Raw genomic sequence first — 21,932 nt, forward strand, 5'->3', positions numbered from 1 at the left:
AAATTCTGATTATGAGTATCAGAAAGGAAGTAACAAAATAATCATTATTTCTAAAAAATATGATTACCTGTAGAAGAAAATCAAAATACTTAGTAGTCATACCTTGGACATAATAAAAACAATTTTCAGTAAAGTTGCTGGAAGTGAGATCAGTTTATAGAAACCAGGTGTTTTCCTATATACCAATAATGATAAATTAAATTTATAATTTAAAATTACAAATATTAAAGTAGCAAAATAAAAGATGCCTAGAGAAAAAGACGTGTGTTAATTTTGAAAATCAAATAAAACCTTATTGAAAGTAACTGACTAAAAGATAAGCAAATAGAGCAGTAAACCATGTTCACGAATAAGGAAAACTTGATGCAGCAAACAAGGATTTTTCTCTAAATGAATCTATACATGCAATGAAATTTTAATAAAATTCTCACAAAGATTTCCATGAAAGACAAAAAGCTTATTTCAAAATCACAAGTAATATACACTGGAAAGATAACTAAAACAATTTCTTCAGGAGAAGATGGGATCTGTTAGGGAGAAGGGAGAGGCAGTAACTTCCATACCAGATATCAAGACATTGTAAAATCAGAGTACAGTCCCGGAGTTATAATGGTTCATCTTACGGTTTTTCGACTTTACAATGGTGTGAAAGTGGTACACGTTCACTAGAAACTGAACTTCAAATTTTGAATTTTTGTCTTTCCCCAGCTAGTCCTACTCAGTGCGATATTCTCCTGATGCTGGGCAGTGGCAGCAGGCTGCAGTTCCTAGTCAGTCACGGGAGCGTGAGGGTAAACAACAGATACTCTACAGGCTACTGGGTTGCCAGGGGGTTTAGATATTGGGTTTATGTTTTTGTATCCCATCATATCTACAAAATGCCCATGTGTCTTCTGCTTCTGGTGGGTAGAAAAGGAAGGCAAGTACTCTTGAGATGAAACTCAAGATAATTGCCCAACTACAGTCTAATGTAAGTGTTCTGAGCTCGCTTAGGTAGGCTAGGCTAAGCAATGGTGTTCAGTTAAGTTAGGTATATTAAATGCATTTTCAACTTAAGGATGTTTTCAATTTATAATGGGTTTATCAGGACAGAGGCCCATTGTAAGTCAAGGAACATCTGTAATTAAAATGGTGTAGCGCTGGTGCAAGAACAGGCAAATGGCCCATGGAATAGAATAAAGAGGCAAAAAACACATACATGCGTATATGGAAATTGCATATATGGCAGGGGAATCTTCACAATGGGTAAAGATAGACTATTCGACAATGGTTCTGGGACAACTGTCAATATCACAACATGCATAGATTAATTTTATGTGGAATGAAGACCTAAATATGAAAGGCAAAATTTTAAGTCTCTCGTTTTGTAAACTTCAAAGTCTATTCATGATTTTTAAAAAACATCTTAGCAGACTAGGAATAGAAGGAAACATCCTTAATCTAATAAAGGATGTCTACAAAATATCAACAACTGAAATCACACTTAATGGGGAAATATTGAATGCTTCTCCTTGAATTAAAAAATGAGACAAGGGTGTCACTTGGGTAATGAATTTGTTTTCTGTTTAAATCGTATCAGAGATAACTCCGTATTTTGTAACATCAGCATCTTCTCTGAGTGGGAGAGTTTCTTCTCAATGGTCCTGAGTCTCCACATTTGTTCTTGGCCATGTGAAGATGGTCAGTAGTACCTGTCCAGTATTGGAATATAAAAGCAGAACCCATACTTAGTGAAGCATGAGTTAGCATATCTTTCACCCAAGGAGCTGGTGATATTATTGGAAACCTCTAAAATGAGGGTCTCTCCAACTCTAAGAGATTATTTGAGGGCTTGTAGGGAAACCCCTTCCAAATTTTGATTTGAAATTCTGTGATGCATTGCCCACCACTGCTATCAGAACTAAAGCAGTGATGTCCCTTCCTCTGCATTTCTGCCGGTGGTCATAATAAGGAAACACTATGTCTCTCTGTCAATATCCCTTTTACATGGTCCTCTGGCACTAGTAACAAGATGACCTCAGATGATTTGAAACTTAAATAGAAATTTTTTGGAAAGAAAATGTAATGTTGTCTCAGCAAGAGTCCAAATTCCTTTTCTAACTTATTGGCAATAACGTAGAAAAGACTGTCTAGTAAATTATGATAAATTCACCTCATTTCTTCTCAAGTGAGATAAAATTCAAATCACTGATTAGTGAGCTGTCTCAGAAGAAATGGAGGTAGAACACTGACCACCTACTTATTATGGCAGTAATAATATATACCAGCTAGGGCGGATGTGAGGCTTAAATAGATAAAGCAGATACAGTTTGCATGATGCCATGTCATAGTTCACCATGGTTACTATGATTCTTCTTAATATCGTCATCATTATTGTCTCATTGTTTTTGTCATTGTCATCATTACTTGAGTATCGCATGTCATGTGCCCATATTAAAATACTAGAGGCAGAACGATAGCCATTTGTGCAGTTTTATAATCTCTTGGAGATGCTTAGCCATTAAAAATTCATGATACAATTATTCTTAAAGGAACAGGTTTTAAGTTCACCATATTACAGGTTGTTGGGAAACAATGTATGGATCAAATATTCTAGGAAACGGGGGACCAAGCACTCTTATTAAAAATATTCGCAACAATATGGATGGATCTTAAGATTATAATGCAAAGCGAAACAAGTCAGACAGAACAAGTTGAGAACCATATGACTTCACTGATATATGGGATATAAAACTGAAAGCAACAAAGGAACAAGACAAACAAATAAAGAGAGAAAAACTCATAGACACAGACAATAGTTTAGTCGTTACCAGAGGGTAAGGGGGAAGGGAGTAGTAGATGAGGGTAAAAGGGATCAAATATATGGTGATGGAAGGAGGACTGACTCTGGGTGGTGAACACACAATGGCATTTATAGATGATGTAATACAGAATTGTACACCTGAAATCTATGTAACTTTACTAAGCATTGTCACCCTGATAAACTTTTTTAAAAAAGAATATTCATATGCATAGGGAAATATTAAATTAATATTGTAAAAAGCCAACCCAAATGTGGATTAAGAAATAGAGACATATTCTGAAACAGCAAAGGACCTCTTGAGTTGTTAACCAAGTCTGGGGTCAGGAGCTTGGCAAAGTTTGCACCTTCTCGACTCCACCAGTCAGGAGCTTGGCAAAGTTTGCACCTTCTCGACTCCACCAGCAGATGTTGCTGTGAAGTAGTACAAGACCTGCTCAGATCTGAGCATCCCTGCGCTGAACTCGGAGAATGACTTGCCCACGAGGGAAGGGACTCTTTATATTTGTTTATTTGCTCATATTTTATTTGTTTGCTTATTTTCTATTTAATCCACTGGGAATGACTTGGGAAAACATTTTTTTTAAGGTAACTCTTTTATTTCAAATATTATTTTATAGTTTAGAAAGCACTTCTAGGTACATTTTCTGTTTTTATATCATTTTCATAGTAACTGTACAGCAAAGTAGGCAAGTCCTATTATCCCTAATTTCCTAGCTAATTTGAGACTCATTAAAACTAGCTGGCAGGCTTAGTTCTTAGAGTTAGTAGGTGATGGTGCTAAGATTTGAATGCTGGATTTCTGCCACCAAGCCCAGCAAGCTTTCTTTTATTAAAATAAAACAAGCTTGAGATTTATAAAATGGAATGCAATTGTCAGCAATCTGAGTTTTCAAGTTCACTGAATTCAGGAATATATAAGTGAACACATACAATTACCTTGACCAAGATTTTTAACTGCTTTAGTGCTATTTTTTAAATGACTAAAAGATAATTCTGGAAACATTTGGCCTTCTAAGCTTCTCAGAGAAGAGCTTTCTAATACAAAATTTAACAAGATGAAATAAAATTCAGTTATAATTTCTTCCTTGTTTGCAAATTTAATTCTTTGTTAAACTGAAGTTAATTAAGTAATTGTAAATACCAAGCTCTAAAATTCTAAAATATACACTTAGCAATCAAATGTTCTGAATATATTTTAAAGGAATTAATACTTAATTAAAAGCCAATTTATACTGTAATAGACAAAGAAAATATGTTTTGTTCATGTATTGTCACTGCAAAAAATGTTGGTCTACTGATATACATACGTATGTACCAGAGTGACAAAGTGGCAAACTGTCACAATATGCCTGGAACTGAAGGGTTTCCTGGGACATGGGACTTTTAGTGCTAAAGGTAAAACAATCTTAGGCAAACCAGGACCAGAGGGTGCCAAAAAAATGTACACACATTTTCAGAAAGGAAAACTGTATTAAAATTTTTAATACTCAATATATACCGATAACAAAAGATGAATACAAGTCACGTTTGACTTCTGCAATTACAAGAGGTGCTCAAACTGGTTACCATCGGCGTCCAGACACTTCTGATTATGGTGAATTACTGCTTGAGCAACGTTGAGCAAAGTGTCCACTTGTACACATTTTTTTGGCATTCCCAGTATACAGTGGACTATACCTTTTCCTCCTAATGACTTGAATCACCTTGCACAATTATTTTACTAGGCCATAATACGGTGATGCCCTTAATAACCATTTTGGTGAATGAAACTATTTGCCAATGTGCTAAACTAAGCCAGCATACTAATATTTCTTTTTAGATATTTTATGTCAGTTTTACACATTTCTTACTTTTTCCTTTTGCTGTCACTCTGTATTCTAAAACTCATTAAATGCTATGAGTACAAAAACAAAGTCACATAGCCAACTTCCTGAGAATTTGTAAAATGTATTTTCTAAGTGTAGTCTATGTGGTCTTTTTAATTTTTAAATTTGTAGTTGATATACAATATTATGTTAGTTTGAAGTGTACAACATAGTGATTAGACGTTTATATACCTTATGAAGTGATCACCATGATAAGTCTAAGTCTAGTACCCATCCGGCACCATACATAGTTATTAGGATATTATTGACTATATTCCCTGTGCTGTACATTATATCTTGGTGACTAATTTTATAACTGGAAGTTTGTACTTCTTAATTCCCTTCACCTTTTTTTGTCCTTCGCCCCACCCCTACTTCCCCTCTGGCATCTATTAGTTTATTCTTTGTATCTATGAGTTTGTTTCTGTTTTGTTTTTTTTGTTCATCTGTTTTGTTTTTCTTTTCATCTGTTTTGTTTTTTTAGATTCCACATATAAGTGAAATTATATGGCATTTGTCTTTCTCTGTCTGACTTATTTCACTTAGCATAATATCCTCTAGGTCCATGCAAGTTGTTACATAAGGCAAGATTTCATTCTTTTTTATGGTTGAGTAATATTCCATTGTAACTATATGCCACTTCTTCCTTATCAATTTGTCCCTCAATATATACTTAAGTTGCTTCCAAATCTTGGCTATTGTAAATAATACTGCAATGACTAGGAAGTCTATAAGCATTTGGAAGGCATAAAATGCATAGTCTTTTTTTAAATTTATTTATTAGCATAGTCTTTTTAATTTTTAAAATATTGCTCTACTGAATCAGGATTAGATTAGGTGGTCAGTCAATAGTGTATTACAGAAGCTAGAGGGGATTTTTCTCTCATGTAAAAGCAGTCCAGAGACAGGCAGCTCAGGGCTGGCTAGGCAGCTTAATGCCATTGGAGACCAAGGCTGCTTCTATATTGTTACGTTGGATTTCATGGTCTAAATGGTTGCTGAGATTCCAGCCATCTTTACCATATTCCAATCAAACAGAAGGAAGAAAGAAAAGACAATTAGACTCAATGTTTCAACTTCAACCAGAAGTTAGAAATATGGCCACACCACGTTGCAATTAATGCTGTAAAATATAGACTTAGTCTGAGTAGCCATATGTGCCATTAAAACCAGACTTCTGTTACTTAGGAAAAGAGGGAAAATTGATATCAGGGAATAATTAGAAGTCCCTGGAATACCTATCCAGACTTACTGGCTGTAGCACATGAATTTTCTACTCTGTAACATACAAATTACTTTATTTTCTTCTATTTTTTTTTGTACGCCCTCAACATGTGATTCGTATTTAGAAAATGTAAAGTTCCCTTACATTTAACTCTGTCATCGTATGTGTTTGCATATATCTTGGCCTATATCATGTTGGGTCTCTTGAACAGACATGATTCATGCTGAAATGTGGAAAGGAATTGAAGCATGCCTAAATCTATGATTAAGGCTGACACCGGTATGTCTTCTTCCAGTGAAGCATTCAAGTCATATGGACAATAGCTACACAGGGATTAGCATATGGCCACTGTGCCTGCAACCTTGAATTACATAATCTCCAAAATATGACACTGGATTATGCCCTCAAAACTGCAATTTTTTTTAGAGAGTTATCAGTCTGGTTTGGTGGGTCTCACAAGTAGGATGAAGCTATACTGATACCATAAAGCTATACATTCCTAGATTCCTGGAATTTTATTGCTAAAGGGTACCAAGTGTCCACCTCCCTCCTTTTCCTGAGAAGACCCAGACGAGTTAAGTAATTTGTGTAAGGACAACCCCCTAGTTAGTTACAAAATGTACTTTGATAATTACTCCTGGCCCTATTTTTCAAAACACATGAACAAGATATGACCTGTGGTTGTTCAGACCCTATCTTTAGATGGACACATCATCGCTGTGTTTCTACCATATTTCCCATTGATATTCAGAAGCAGCTTTGTGATCAGCCTGGCATAACATCAACAGGAGGCGAACACTACTGTGGTAGAGTTACCTCCCCATCTGCAGGGAGAAGGGCTTGACTGTCCTCTCCTTCATGTGTAAGTAAGAGAATGGGATGTGATTTAAGGGCAGAATCATTGATTCTTTTCCAGATTCTTAGATCTCCCAAATAACAGCCCATCTCTATCAGGCATCATATGTATCCGGAGAACTGATAACTCATAGGTTTTTTTTGTTTCCATGTTACACATGGCAGGAAGTTGTATATGCTCATTAGAATCATCAGATTAGAAGAGGGATCATTATTTCCTCAATTCCTGGATTTCTCAGTTGTAAAACCTAAACCCAGAGAGATAACTTGACTTAGCCAAGAGCATAGTTCTTCCTTGATTTAATGAAAACCAAAGCTTAAGACAACTCCATCCTTTGTTCCTAATAATATGAACTCTTACTATTTACATAACGGACTAGTGTCTGAAAACTAATTGCCCGCTTTAGATGAAAAACGTGTGGAGTTGCTCCAAAATCTTTTCAATTTATAAATTACATGACATGGGCTAGGTTTATAAAATATTTTATTTACAGTAGAGCTTTACAAAAATAGTCTTAATAAAATTAATACAAAACCATTTTACAATATAACTTATATAACTATCTTCTCAAAAAAGTGACACTTGATTGTAACACATAAACTACATTTGTATTTGTTAAGTCACAGTCTAGTATAAATATGTCTCATCATCATTTTTTTTATAATAAGGTACATGCCAGTAACAAAGAACAATGGACAACAAACGTAATTTTATTATCCTTCCAATGTAAAAGTCATCTCTGGCCAAAACCAAATTAACCAAAGAAAAGTAAAACAATTTTCCTTCTGTTCAACAACACAGTCCTTTTGAATTATTTGAGAGTTTATCTGACAAAGACACAGCATTAATCTGAAAGCACCATGGCATAAAGTCTAGTAACAATATCCTCAAAAGCCTTCTCTGATGTCTTCTCTCAACTGTTTATTCAGTATTTTGCCAAGATAAATATTGATCTCAATTCTCTCCTTCATTAGTCTCAAGTGTTCTTAATATGCACTAAGGTTTTTAGACCTTTCCAACTGGCATATGTTTAAAATGTGAGTTTCTTTCTTTGGCTTCAAGTAAAGTTTCACAATCCTTATGAAATGTACTGAGCTCCTCCGTGGGGCTGAATCTCTGTGACCCCCCACCCAACAACATTCCCCCGGATGTGACAAGACTCTGCCCCTCCCACTTCTATGATCTCTTCATTGCTGAGAACATGATCCCAGATATTGAAGCCTGTGAGTCTTCCAGAAAAGGCTAATGTTTCATCAAAGCCACCACTCACACAGCAGCCATTCTTTTCTTGGCCAATCTGCAGAATTCCTCCTTCGGGAACAATGTGATCTGTGGCCATCCCGACAGCGGTAGCCACCAGCTCACCATTTACCCACAAGAACATGCGCCCTTTCTTTGAATCCCAGGTGCTACACAGATGGGTCCACCTTCCCAGGGAAATTACAGTATCGGCCACCAGTTTGTTCTCCTCTCCACCCACTGCGAGCACTATGGTCTGATAGCTGAGGTACAGCTGGATCTCGTATGGATTCTTCTTGGTGCCATAGGAAAACAGGATGGTTTTGTTTAATACATCTGTGGCTTTGACCCAAATGCAGGCACTAAAAGACTCCAGCGTCATCGGTGTTGCCGGATGCACACTTCCAAAGATCTTCTTGGAACGCATTGGGAATAAAATTGCTGTTTCACAACCTAGAGTAGCAAGAAAAGAAGAACATGAGAGAAAAATATCAATTCATTCAGAAATGACTCCAGCATTTAGGTATTTTAGCATGGGCATTTTAATGACTATAACTGAAAATTATATGCAGTATCACAATATGACTTAATGGGCCTCAACTGTAATCTCTGTAAAGCAAAGAAAATGGGAATAAGGAAAGCCAATTGTCTCATTCAATGAAGTGTCTGAATGGAGGAGAAGGTGTGCAGAAGCCAAATTGTCCAAACCCACAAAATAATGACACTCGTTTTAATAACGATTCCCCTCCCAATTAGCTTGTTTTCTTTGTTACCGCTTTTTAAAAAAATGTCGAATCACTATGTGTTAATTGCAAACACTGATGCTGTAATTTCCAAGAACTCAGAGCCAAACTTGTTTCCTGAGATCTCCTTGACTTCACCAAGCTCCTAGAACAAAAACCTGTGAAATTCAGTGGACTTAGCTCACCCCATTTAGCCACTGTCAATATGCATTTTTAAACAAAAACTCTAGGACAGATATGTTGTTGCTACATACATTTTAACATACCACATGATCTCAGATATTTGTAAACTTTGCAAAACTTGTAGAAAACTACCTGTGAAAGGCAACAATGTATAATAATGATGACTACGTCTTATTGGGTACTCACTGTGTGCCAGATAAAGTTCTTATCACTTTGAACGTCATTTTAATCCTCATATTAACCCTAAGAGATAGTCTTAATATTCCCATTTGATGGATGAGAAAACTGAGGCATAGAGCACTGCGTAATTTGGCTATGCTTAGATAGCTGATAAGTGGTAAAAGTGGGATTTGAACTTGGGCACACTTTCTGCAGAGACCACACCCTTAACCTGCACACCGCATTGCCTCTTAATGGTAGAAGAACCCTGGAATTTGGCTAGAAGAACTAGAATTCAGTTTGTTATACTACTAGTAAGCTGTGCAGCTTATGATGAGCCCCCTAAGCTCTCCAGGCTTCACTTATCTATAAAAGACTCTTCCTTCCGTTCTCCTAATATTCTGCAAGTCTGCAGGCAACAAGTAGCACTCACAAGAGCTGTGTAGGCCAAGTTCATGCTTAAAAACTCTTTTTCCTCATGCTTACTCATATAAATACTATTTAAGCAGTAACAGAAAATCTTAAGGGAGAGTGAAGTCTTCCAAGGAGACTGGTGGAGAACATATTTCTGCAAATGAGCACTTAGAAGGAGACTTTCAGACTTGGGGGTTGGGAGTTCAATGAACTCCCATCTCTGTCCATCCCCAGGTCACATGTCCAGTCAGAGGGCTGGAGATGCTGAAGTGAAACTTTTTAGGAGTCTCTAGAAAACAATGTGCTAAAACCTTTAATAGGTAAGCTCTGCTTTATGCTAACCTCATATATATATAAAAGACCAGGTATTCACTTTATAACAATCTAAAGTATATTTGTCATAAGATAGCTTTGAAAAGCAAACTCTCAGAGCATTTCAAGACTAACTGGTGAACAGACAGAACTTGCAGGAACCCTGTGTCCACGTGAAGTGTGGTAAGCTAAGTTAAATGCCTGCCAGTGGCTAAGGGCTAGGCTCCATCGTAAAAAAAAAAAAAAAAATTAAACAGATGAGGACCTAGAAATAGTCAAAGAAAATACTGACATTCGGAAAATCCTATAAAAGTAGCTATATTACTAAAGCACAAAATTGGTCCTGTCACACTTTGGTATTAACTTTTTCACTGAATAATGTGAATTTTTGAAGATTTTTTTCAATTAATTTTTATGAGACATTCTTTTTTCAAATGTAATTGGTAGATGCATTTTTTTTTCTCCTAGCTGTGTTAAATAAATCAAACAAAGATCATGGAACAAAAGATCACCATTGATCTTTGAGAAACTCTCTGTCAAGTTTCAGTAAAGTAGTGTTCAAGACTGTGCCCACTGCAATCTAATTAACTGATTTCCTGTTTAAATAAGCCCAGGCAGTCAGGACTGCATTCCAAAGCATTCCTTGATTGCCTCTCAGAGACCCCGTTTCCCCTGTAGGCGGCACTGGCTCTGTGAGTTCATGGAGTGGAACTGCATGTTGGCAGGTATTTTTGTGATTTCTTTAGGGGACCAGTGATTGAGGCTCTTGGTATCTCTTTAAAATGTCAGAAACTCTCTCCTGAAATGGCTTTTGACTAATAGGTTTTTCTGATTATGTTATCAAAGACCAAACAAAATGAAAACCAGGTTCTTAGGCGGCCCACAACAGCATAATTAGGAATCCCTTAGGAGCCAAGCTGGCAGGAAAGCAAGAGAGGAGAAATCAAAGCGTGTAGGTAAATATATTATATTACTGAATATAATAAAAATTAATATTTTAGAATTTAGAAATGCATCCCTCTTCTGTTCTAATATGCAGAGGTGAAGATGAAAATTAAAGTAATTCTTCCGTTTTCCTGGTACATTGTATGCACGATGACTTTCCATGGCTTGCAGAAGATAAGAAATTTCATTCATTAACATAGCCACCGAATTGTAATTTGTCTCCTGGTCACTTACATTGAGGGTTTATCTTATATGTGATTTTATTCTCCCCCACCCCAAACCCTACTTAATATTTAAGAAAATATATTCCGTACTGATAAACAGTCCTCAAATTTTTAGGAAAGACTAATAATATTCCAGTATGGTTTCTATAATTTTAAATGAAATATGCTCTGACACATGCTTATGAGTCTTCCTCATACTCCACCCAATAAGAGTTGTTTTACTGGAAGTAGAGGGAAGGATAGTACTGCAATTGTTTTTGGTTTCTGAGATTTTCAGGAAAAGTGCAAATTACATTTTCTTACCTAGGACACTGATTTTCTAATATAACCCACAAATGATTGTTACATCACTGCTTCTTGGAAATTTTGACTTACCAAGGAGTGTTACTTGGCTCCAAATATCTTTATTTTTGTAACCATCTTTAAAATGTATTATTTCAGACCCACATGAATTGGAGATTCATGGAATATCCCATGGGATTTTGACAAGTTACATCTGGTTTGAACCACCTCTCTTCTGTTCAGCCCTGATCCTCCAAATCCCTGGGGTGGGGCCGGGGTACCAATTGGCTCCTACACTTGACTGTTCCACTTTGGATCCCTCGGGGGCTGGTTTATTCCAAAGCGTGCACCCTGGGACCTCTCTCTAGTCACCAGCTAATTCCACAGACTCCGGAGGTTGGGGCCTCTCCACTAATCCTTCAGGAGATCAGATTCGGCCTCAAGTCCCTTGCTCAGACCCGCAAGGAGGAGAGGGGGGCCCAAGGTGGGCCCTGAACTTTAGGCTGGGCCCTGAAATAGCGCGGAGAGCCAGAGCTCCCCTAAAGAAACAGGCAGGCTAAAATTAGAAGAAGTGGAAATCCGGAACGGAGGGAAGCTGGACGGCTAGAGAGGTCACCATTATAACTGGCCCATAGAGCCCCTGCAAGGCCTGGTCGTATCAGGTGTCAGTCAGGGGCTCTTGCCTATTTCAAGACTATGATCGTCATGTCCTCAGCTATCTTGGGGATTCCGTGGGACTGGAGAATACTTTTTGAAGCCAGTTTCCCCGCCTTGCACGGTGTGTCTGACTCTGTGACCGTGCATGGAGAAATAGAGGCGCGCGTGCGTGTGTGTGTGTGTGTGTGTGTGTGTGTGTGTGTGTGTGTGTTTCTCTCATTAAAGCTTCCCCAGGAGGGCGGCCTGATTTGGCTCCCGGTAAGGCGCGCTCCCAGAACAAAGGCGCAGGAGTGTCCCTACCAGGCCTGCGTCCTTACCTGCCGGCAGCCAGCGCCGGGCCGCCCATCCTTGCACCGCGCGGAGGTCCGCTCTCGTTTGCCGCAGCTCTTCCAGCACGGCGCCCAGGGCGCGCCCCGCCTCCTCCGGGCGCTGCGCCCTAGCTCCCTCCAGCAGCGCCAGCCTGCGGCTCGCGTCGCGGCTCTCCTGCAGCAGCCCGTCCAGCACCCGGGCGAGCCTGGCTTCCGCGGGGGCCGCGGGGGCGCACGGCCTCTGCGGGCGGTGGGTAAGCCGGCCCAGCTCCTCCCGCAGCCTTCGCAGCTCGCCCCGGAGGATGTCGTCGGTGGCCTGCAGCAGCATGCCCTCCCTCATCTGCGAGTCCTCCAGCATGATGAAGAGCTTGTCCCACTCGGAGTGCTCCGAACGGCAGTCGCACGGCGTGGCTAGAGCGCGGGAGACACACACGCGTTACCAACCCGCCCAGGCCTTGCTTGGATGTGCTTTGTAAAAAGATGACCTCCCTCGGTGGTCCCAGGTTACGGTCCTACCCAGCACTCCCCTTTCCTGTAAGGACACCTCGGAAAAAAACAGCGTGTAAATATCTCGAGAATGACAGAAACCATTCATGTAGGTATTTATGAAATTGAACTCTGTGTAATTACCGTTCATGTAGCTCAAAACAGGCAAATTTCGGCAATTTCATACGGTTCAACCCATTATATATCTGTGACAGAAAGAACTTTCTGAAACCTCCCCCTTTCCTAAAGTGCTTCTCTCTTTTGCAAAACAAACTATAATTTTTATCTCGTTTCATTGGCTCCAAACTATATGCATAATTTTTAGACCCAAAGAGGTGGGTGTGTAGTTAGGCTTAGCAGAGAAACAGTTAAAAGGAACTTACGGTCCTCAGTGGGATGGAGTCCATTGTCTATTTCGTTGTCCAAGTTCACATACATGAGCTCATAATCATCCGAGTTCTCGGCGTGCACTGCAGACCAGAGAACACAAAACAGAATCGCAGAGAGATCCATTGCTGGAGAGAGACAAAGTTCTTCCGTGACTTCCCACCGCTGGCAGGCGGGGACCAAGCGAGAGCCTCTCCAGTGAGCTGAGTTTGAGCAGAGGAGAGTGAGAGTGAGAGAGGCAGGAGCCCAGAGCCCTTAATAAACGCTGGGAAAGCCAGAATGGGGATGAATGAGTAATGCCGGTGGCACTGCAGTACCGGGAGTTCCCCTGAATTTAGCGGGGGAGGGGGCTGGGTGGGAGGGCGAGAGAGACAGGGAGGTGACACAATAGTAAACCACAAAGCTTTACACGGCAGGCAAATTAATTGGAGGAGGGTCAAAGGGGAAAGAGGGGGGAAATGGGCTAAAACGGTGCCCCTGGGGAGTAGCTGTTATAACTTGAATTGGTAGCACTGAGGGATGAAGGGGGAGGGGTAAGGAGCGAGGTTGGGGGAGAAATAATTCAGCAGGCATAGAGGTGTGAAAGCAAGATAGTCATTTCAGTGTTTTGTGTGCGCTTTTATTATTTCACAACCCGTTATGTATAGAAAACTTTTCACTTCTTTGGAAGCAGTTTTACAGGTCTAAGCTGTGAAACTTACTCTCTGATTCCAAGATAAACCAACTTAGAAAGAATTTCTGTGGCTCTACAAGCCAAGTCCATTCCAAGTTATTCCGTCTTGAATCCTTCTGGAATTGCAAGTACACTTTTATAAACATACATTTTAAATGACAGCACAGCAAAGCTGGTAAACTTAACATGAGAAAGAGATGCAGGAAAGGAATAAACTGATTTTAGGTATGTTTTTAATAACCTTGATATTATGTGTAAATTATATTATTCCACTAGGCTTAGAGTCAAAGGTCATGTTTTTAAAGTAAATTTAGGTATTCCTTCTGCCAATATATGGATATCTATATAAGCTGAAAACTCTTCTGTACAAAACACCTAGAAATGTGTTTAAATTATAATGAAAATAGAAATTTTAAATGTACAAATGAGTTCACCTCCCCCCCGAACCCCAAAAAGGGAAATACCCAGTAGCAGAAGATAGAGAGGGAACCTAAACCAGAATGGTAAGCCCAAGAGCTGATGCCAGGGCTCCCCTGGAGAGGGTTATCAGTTCTATAACAACCAAGTGTTAATGACCATGTGGGAGTAAAGCTTAGGCCAGGGTGGGGGTTAGAAGTGAGACCCTCACCTAAAGCAGGACTCTCAGAGAGTTACATATTTGATTTCAGTAGGCATAGCCCCACTCTGCCCTAGCATGAGAAAGTGAGAAGGATGTCTGTCTTTGATGGAACTCTACAGAGTCCCTAACAGTTTGTGACTTTGGGCCTGCCTTCACATCTTTCAAATTGAAATGTATGCTATCTGCCAGTGTAAAAAGAAATTCACAAAGGAAAATACTTAAACATATGAGGAAATAATCCACCATAATGACAATCAGCAGAAATCCAAAAGGATTAGACATTCCTCCCCCAAGAACTTCAGTTTTTAAAATATCAGCTAGAAACTAGAAAATAAGTATGTTTAAATTATTTAAGATCTACAAGAAGGAATTGGAAACCTGATAAAAGAAAAAGATTAGGTGGATTTTTTAAAGAACCTAATATAACTTCTAGAATTAAAAAAATAATAATTGATTTTTTTTTTAACCTCAAGAAATGGGTTAAATGGCAAATAAGGCAAAACTGAAGAGAATATTAGGGAACTGGAAAAAAGAGCTAAGAAAAGAATCCAAAATGTACTCTTTAAGTTGAGTATACTAAAATCTTTTCATTGTTCAGCAGGATGATAGAGAAATTAATTAATTTTGTTTTGTTAGTTAAAGAATGTTTATCTTTTTAGGGGTGACCACCAAAACCAAAGGAAATAGAACATCCAAATAGAAGGAATAGAGGGAATTAAAAAACAAAAACTCTTGATGTATTCAATAGAAAGCAGTGAAGGAGGGAAGAAAAACATAGAGCAAGATAAATGAAAAAGCACAACATAATGTGGTAAAAATAAATCTAAATATACCAATAATCACTATAAATATTAATGAAATAAACTTTCCAATTAAGAGACAAAGGTTGTCAGATAGGTATAGTTTTAAAATCCCCAGCTATATGTCACTTACAAGTGCCATATGTAAAGCATGAGAATCTAGAAAGGTTGAAAGCGATAAATTTAAAGGAAGTGGGGGAGGGGAAAATATATTGAATAAATGCCATTCAGAAAAAGCTAACATAACTATATTAATATCAATTAAAAATAGACTTTAAGGCAAAAGAGAATTATTAAATTATGATAAAAGAAACACTTTACCAGGAAGGTATCTCAAAATTATCTAGTAAGGTAGTTTCAAAAATTATATACCCAAGATTGACAGAATAATAAGGAGAAATTGACAGATCCATAACTAAGTCTACTTCTATCATAACTGATCATTCAGTACCAAAAAAAAGGAAAAAAACTGTTAAAAGGTACAGAAACAAACTATATAATTTAAAGTTCAACTTAGTGAAATACATAGAGAATCACCCAGGTTTCATAAACAAGTTTAAGTAAAGATTCAAGTAACTCATAAATGCCATCTTTCCAGACTGCTTCTGAGAATAGAGTGTGCGGGAATGTGGTAAAAGCTTTTTATATGTCTAGTAAGTATGAAACCAAAAAGAGACAAAGACAGTACAAGAAAGGGAAATTGCAGGCCAGTCTCATTTAAGAACATAGATGCAAAAGCTCTAAATAAAATATTAGCCAAACAAACCCAGCAACATATGAGTACAAATACCCCAGAACCAAGTTGAATTTATTCCAAACCACAAGATTGATTAAATGTTAGAAGATCTATTAATTTATTACATTAACAATTTAAAGGAGAAATCACATAATCATGTCAACAGATGCAGAAAAGTCATTTAATAAAACTCAACACTCATTCATGTTTAAACTAGCAAACAGAAACTTAAACTGATAAAGAATAAATACCAAAATCTATAGAAACATATACATACATAATGGTGAATCCTTAGAAACATACTCTTTAAAACAGGGATAACAAAAGGGTACTCATAGACACTGGTTCTATTCATTAAAGTGTTGGAGGTCCCAGACAGTAAAGTAAGACCAAAAAAATTAAAGGGGGGGCAACATAAGAAATAAAGTTGGAAAGAAAGAAACAAAAAGCTGTCATTCATTTTCTGAGTTAATTATCCATATACAAAAACCTTAAGAGACTCTAAAGACAGATTATTAATAAGAGAATTGAGCAAGTTTTGCTGGATAAAAGATCAACATACAAAAACCAGTTGCTTTCCTACTACCAGCAGACAATTGAAAATACACACTTAAAACTTAAAAAAAACTTCCATTTACAATAGCAACAACAAATATGGGATACTTAGGAATCAATTTAATAAAAAAACACAAAGTACAATATTACGTACTTTATTGAAAAATGTAATATATATATAATAGATATACATATATTATATATATGTGGAAAGACATCTCACGTCCTTGAGTGAGAAGACTCAGTTTCACAAAGAATTCAATTGTCCCAAGTTAGTATATACATTCAATGTGGATGAAAGAAAATCTCAATCTGGTTTTGCAAGGAAGTTGACAAACTCATGATAAAATTTATGTGAAGGAGCCAAGAAGAATTTGAAGTACAAAGTGAAGAATTTTGACCTATGAGATACAATGATTTATTATAAAGTTATAAAGAAAATGTGTTATTGGTGAAGGTATGATAAATACCCAGAAGCTGACCCAGACACGTGGGACACCTTATATATGAAAGGGGTATTATAAATCAGAAGGGAAGCAATTGACTACTTAATAAACGGATATGAGACAATTGTTTATAAACATGCAAATGATATATAAGTAGATCCCTTCTTCACATGTACAAAAGTAAATTCCAGATGGAGTAAAGACAAATATAAAAAACAAAATCATAATGTTTTTAGGAGAAAATATAGGAGATTTTTTTAAAGGAACTTAGGGTAGAGAAACACGTCTCAGTAACAAATAATAATAATAAAAATAATAATGAACCATAAAGAAATTTTAAAAATCATCTAGATTAAGACTGCAACTTTAAAATTGATTTAAAAATATCTGTGTCTAGAATAAATAAGGAACTGCTACAAATCAATAAGAAAATACAAACATTCCAATTGAAAATAGGTAAAGGATATGAATGGCTAAATCACGGGAAAGGAAATGACCTTTAAACATATAAAGAGAGTGCTCAGCCTCACAAGTAATCAAGGAAATGGAAATTAAAATAGAAAAATGTGACATCATCTGCTATCATCAACAAGACAAATAGTAACAAGTGTTGGAGAGGCTGTGGAGAAAAAGGAACCCTCATACACTGTTGGTGGGAATGCAGACTGGTGCAGCCACTATGGAAGGCAGTGTGGAGGTTCCTCAAGAAATTACAAATAGAATTACCATATGACCTAGCAATCCCTCTCCTGGGTATCTACCCAAAAAATCTGAAAACATTTATACATAAAGACACGTGTGCTCCAATGTTCATTGCAGCTTTGTTTACGGTGGCCAAGACATGGAAACAACCAAAATGTCCTTCGATAGATGAATGGATAAAGAAGTTGTGGTATATATACACAATGGAATACTATTCGGCGGTAAGAAAAGATGATATAGGAACATTTGTGACAACATGGATGGATCTTGAGAGTATAATGCTAAGTGAAATAAATCAGACAGAAAAAGCAGAGAACCATATGATTTCACTGATATGTGGTATATAAACCAAAAACAACAAAAGAACAAGACAAATGAGAAACAAAAACTCATAGACACAGACAATAGTTTAGTGGTTACCAGAGGGTAAAGGGGGTGGGGGAAGGGAGATGAGGGTACCGGGAATCAAATATATGGTGATGGAAGGAGAACTGACTCTGGGTTGTGAACACACAATGGGATTTATAGATGATGTAATACAGAATTGTACACCTGAAATCTATGTACTTTTACTAACAAATGTCACCCCAATAAATTTTTTTAAAATGTGATATCATCTGACACTCCATCAGACTGGAAAAAACAATATCTGTCAAGCGCAAATGTTGGCAAGGATGTGGAACAACAGAAACACCCATTGCTGGTAGATGTGGAAATTGTTGTAATCGTGATGGTAGGCAGCATAATGCCCCCCACCAAACATGTCCACATCTTAATCCCCACAACCTGTCAACATGGCACATTTTATTGCACTGAAGATGGAATTAAGGTTGCTATAAAACATAGGGAGAAACACCTAGATTATCCAGATGGGCCCAGTGTAATCATAAGGTGCTTAAAAGTGGAAGAGAGAGGCAGAAGAGAGAATCAGAAGAGGTGTGATGACAGAAGTAGGGCCAAAGAGATTCTATGTTGATGACCGTGAAGATTGAGGAAGGGGACCCCAAACCAAAGAATGCTGGTGGTCTCTGTAAACTAGAAAAGCCAAAGAAACAGATTACCTCAAGGAAGGAACCCAGCCCTTCCAACACCTGAATTTTAGCCCAACGAGACTCATGTCAGACTTCTGAACTATAGAAATATATAATAATAAATTTGTGTTATTTTTGGACCACTAAAATAAAAGTTTGGGGTAATTTCTTATGGCAGCTATAGGAAACTATTCCAACCACTTTGCAAAGAAATTTTTTGAACCTGTAAAAGCTTAATTCTCAGGGACATACCCACTGTTTTGCTACTTAATTATGTGGTCCAGGGACCATCAGTATCACCTTAGAGCTTGTTAGAAATTCAGATTCTGTAGCCCTACCCTCAACTGGCTGAATCAGTATCTGTGTTTTAACAAGATGCCCAGATGATTTCTAAGTACATTAAGCTCAGAAGCAGTCCCCTAGGGAATATCTCCCATTTATGCACAAAGAAACATGTATAAAAATTACAGCAAAATGGTAAAACAAGTAATAATATGTATGTATATACATATATATGTGTGTGTATATATATATATATATATGTGTATATATATATATATATATCTCTTTCATCCACAGAGTATATGAACAAACTGTTGCATATTTATACAATGTAATACTACCGTGTTTCCCCGAAAATAAGACCTAACCGGAAAATAAGCCCTAGCATGATTTTTCAGAATGACATCCCCTGAACATAAGCCCTAAAGCGTCTTTTGGAGCAGAAATTAATATAAGACCCGGTCTTATTTTTGGAGAAATATGGTATACAGCTGTGAGAATAAATGGAGAGCTTCTTGGAGATAAAACTTCAACATTATGTTGCATCAGGGGAAAACATGTTGCACAGAGGTATGTTCAGTATGCTACTATTGATACAAAATTTTAAAGCCTGCAAAACTCTATAAAATGCTAATTGGTACATGCAATTATAGTATAAAACATTCATGAAGATGATAAATACCAACTTCAGGACGGTGGTTGCTTCTGGGGAGAAAAGGGAATGATTGAGATGAGAAGAATCATGGCACAAGGTTAAGTTTTGACAAAGCTGGTTCGTGAGTACACCAGTGTTCCTTGTAGGATTGTCTACATTTGCCTAATGACTTGGAACATTTCATAATTAAAAAGAATGTACTAGTTTAAGAATGGAATTTACACGATTTCTACACCAAAAAGTGTCTCACTTGAGTTTGAGTGTCTAACTCAAAAAAAAAAAGTTCTTATGCATTTATTGTTGTATTATTTGATCGAAATTCAAATCAGCTGAAAATGACTAATCTGAGGTTCTCCCCAGGGTCTCCAGAGAGTATTGTACCAAAAAGCCTTACACCAATTTCCTATCTTCCATTCCAACGATAGCCCCGTTCATCATGACGTTTTTCAGCAAATGCTCAGTTGTCCACATAACTAACATTTATAATCTAGGTTGGGCATTACATATAAAATTCCTGATCCTTTAAGGAAAAGCTCTCAGTAGAAAATAAAGAAACAAAGTAAAACAGTATTTTCTGATGGACACCATAATTTTTTATAAGAAAACCCCGACTATTTCCACTACCTTGTATTCTATGGGCATCTGACTAAAATGTTTGAGACTAATTCTATGAACCACATGTGGAAAAAGCAATTCTCATTATTTGTTGTCAGCCAAATACATTCAATTTGATCCAGAGTAAGCCCTTCATTAAATTTAGTCATTGGCATTCTGAAAATGCTGGCCTTCTTTCCTGAATTCTCACATCTAAATGTACTTTATATATGAGCTTATCTCCATTACTTAATAAAGGTCTACATATGTGTAATCACTGCTTATTTGATTCTTTCCATGTATATCTTCTATATACAAAGCCAATTTAAAGTAAATATAGGCAAGAAAATTTTTGTTCAAGAAATCCCTAGGAACCAGTTCTGAGACACTTAAGTACTTGAGAGGATTTTGAGAAAAAATCCATACCATAAAGTGATAGGCAGATGTTTCCCATATGTTGTTTGCAGATAAATCCCTCCAGTTTATGTAATAATTTTTCTTGAGATTTTGCCATTTTAAATCCAGTTGTCCATACATGTCTTTGAGGCAAATCACATGTGACAAATAAGCTGACTCTAAACTTCTCTTGAAATAGTGCAGAAATTAGGAATTTAAATTTTCATTGCTACTTTTCTAATTATTCATAAAAATAAGGCATAGTTTCCATATGTCCGTTGGCTAAATCATGTCTTGTATTTCTCAGGAACGTGAATACATTCCTTTTCACTTTTTTTTGTTGTTGTTCAGTTTCATTTAGTTTCATGCTTATGACACTGCTTAGTATTCACTTAAACAGCATCCAAATGTTCTCATCAGAAATTCCTTATCGGAACTGTTTCCTTCTCAAGGGTGTGGTCTGGTTACTGTCAACGTTTCCTCTTTCCCCAAAGTACATTACTCAAGAAAATTTTTCATCAGATAATAATACTGATCACATCGTAAAATACTTCCTTTTACGGAATCGGTTTAAATTGTGCTTTCGTGATTATTTTGGTAAAAGGTAGCATCGCGAACTATGTTATCTTCAGCAGAAGATTTAGATTTCAGCTTGTGCTTTTTAATGTGTAAGTGGAAAGGTTATCGCATTGACAGTAATGTTATTTTGTTGTTCATGGGCTAAAAACTCATCATTCCCTTTATTGTTTCCTCAACAGGTAATACCATGTTGCTGAGGGTGCTACCTGCTGTGTATGAAAAGCAGCCTCATTCAATTAACAGACACCTGACAGAACTCCTGGCCTTGATGTCTCAGCTGGGACAGCCAGAACAGTATCATCTTCTACGGCTTTTGCATGTGGCCGCAAAGAGAAAGCAACCAGAGGTAAAGAATGCATTGTATATGTGATGGTCCATGCAACCAGGCATGTTTTGGGGTAGGTGAACAGGATGTGTGCTTCAAGTTTCCTCTTTCAGATGTCTGTACACACCCCTCTTTAAGTGAAAGCACTCATCTACTTTTTCTAGAATCGTAAAACTCAACAAGTGATGGCAGACGTTGGGTACTCTCTTAGGGTTCTCCAGAGAAACATAACCAACGAAGTGTGTGTGTGTGTGTGTGTGTGTGTGTGTGTGTGTGTGTGTGTGTTGTGTTGTGTATGTGTATAATGAGGAATTGGCATATACGATTATGGAGGCTGAGAAGTCCCATAATCTGCCATCTACAAATGAGGACCCAAGAGAGCGAGTGGTGTAGTTCCAGTCTGAGTCGGAAGGCCTGAGGAGCAGGAGACCTGGTGGTATGAGATCTAGTT

The 21,932-nt window shown here is 37.5% G+C and overlaps 2 protein-coding genes across 4 annotated transcripts in view; one reads left to right on the top strand and one right to left on the bottom strand.

Annotated features, from left to right (window-relative positions):
• The window catches only part of VEPH1 (ventricular zone expressed PH domain containing 1), a 208,968-nt gene that overhangs the window by 37,244 nt on the left and 149,792 nt on the right, over positions 1-21,932 (top strand). For all 3 annotated transcript variants that reach the window (XM_081029347.1, XM_081029346.1, XM_081029348.1), the window contains exon 5: positions 21,336-21,502. In XM_081029347.1, coding sequence (XP_080885473.1) covers positions 21,336-21,502 — 167 coding nt within the window. The remainder of the gene's footprint in view (positions 1-21,335; positions 21,503-21,932) is intronic.
• On the bottom strand, positions 7,217-13,243 carry PTX3 (pentraxin 3). Its single transcript, XM_081029371.1, has 3 exons — positions 13,085-13,243; positions 12,225-12,626; positions 7,217-8,441 (listed from the first exon to the last, which is right to left on the bottom strand). Exons 1-3 carry the CDS (start codon positions 13,212-13,214, stop codon positions 7,828-7,830), a joined length of 1,146 nt encoding a protein of 381 aa, XP_080885497.1. The 5' UTR covers positions 13,215-13,243; the 3' UTR covers positions 7,217-7,827.

This window comes from Rhinolophus hipposideros (genome assembly GCF_964194185.1).
Source record: "Rhinolophus hipposideros genome assembly, chromosome: 2".
NCBI lineage: Eukaryota > Metazoa > Chordata > Mammalia > Chiroptera > Rhinolophidae > Rhinolophus > Rhinolophus hipposideros.

Coding starts and splice junctions, on each gene's coding strand:
- PTX3 (XM_081029371.1), bottom strand. CDS start 13,214: ATGGATCTCTCTGCGATTCTGTTTTGTGTTCTCTGGTCTGCAGTGCAC. Junction 12,627..13,084: donor ACTCCATCCCACTGAGGACC/GTAAGTTCCTTT, acceptor CCCGCGCTCTAG/CCACGCCGTGCGACTGCCGT. Junction 8,442..12,224: donor CCGGCGCTGGCTGCCGGCAG/GTAAGGACGCAG, acceptor TTGCTACTCTAG/GTTGTGAAACAGCAATTTTA.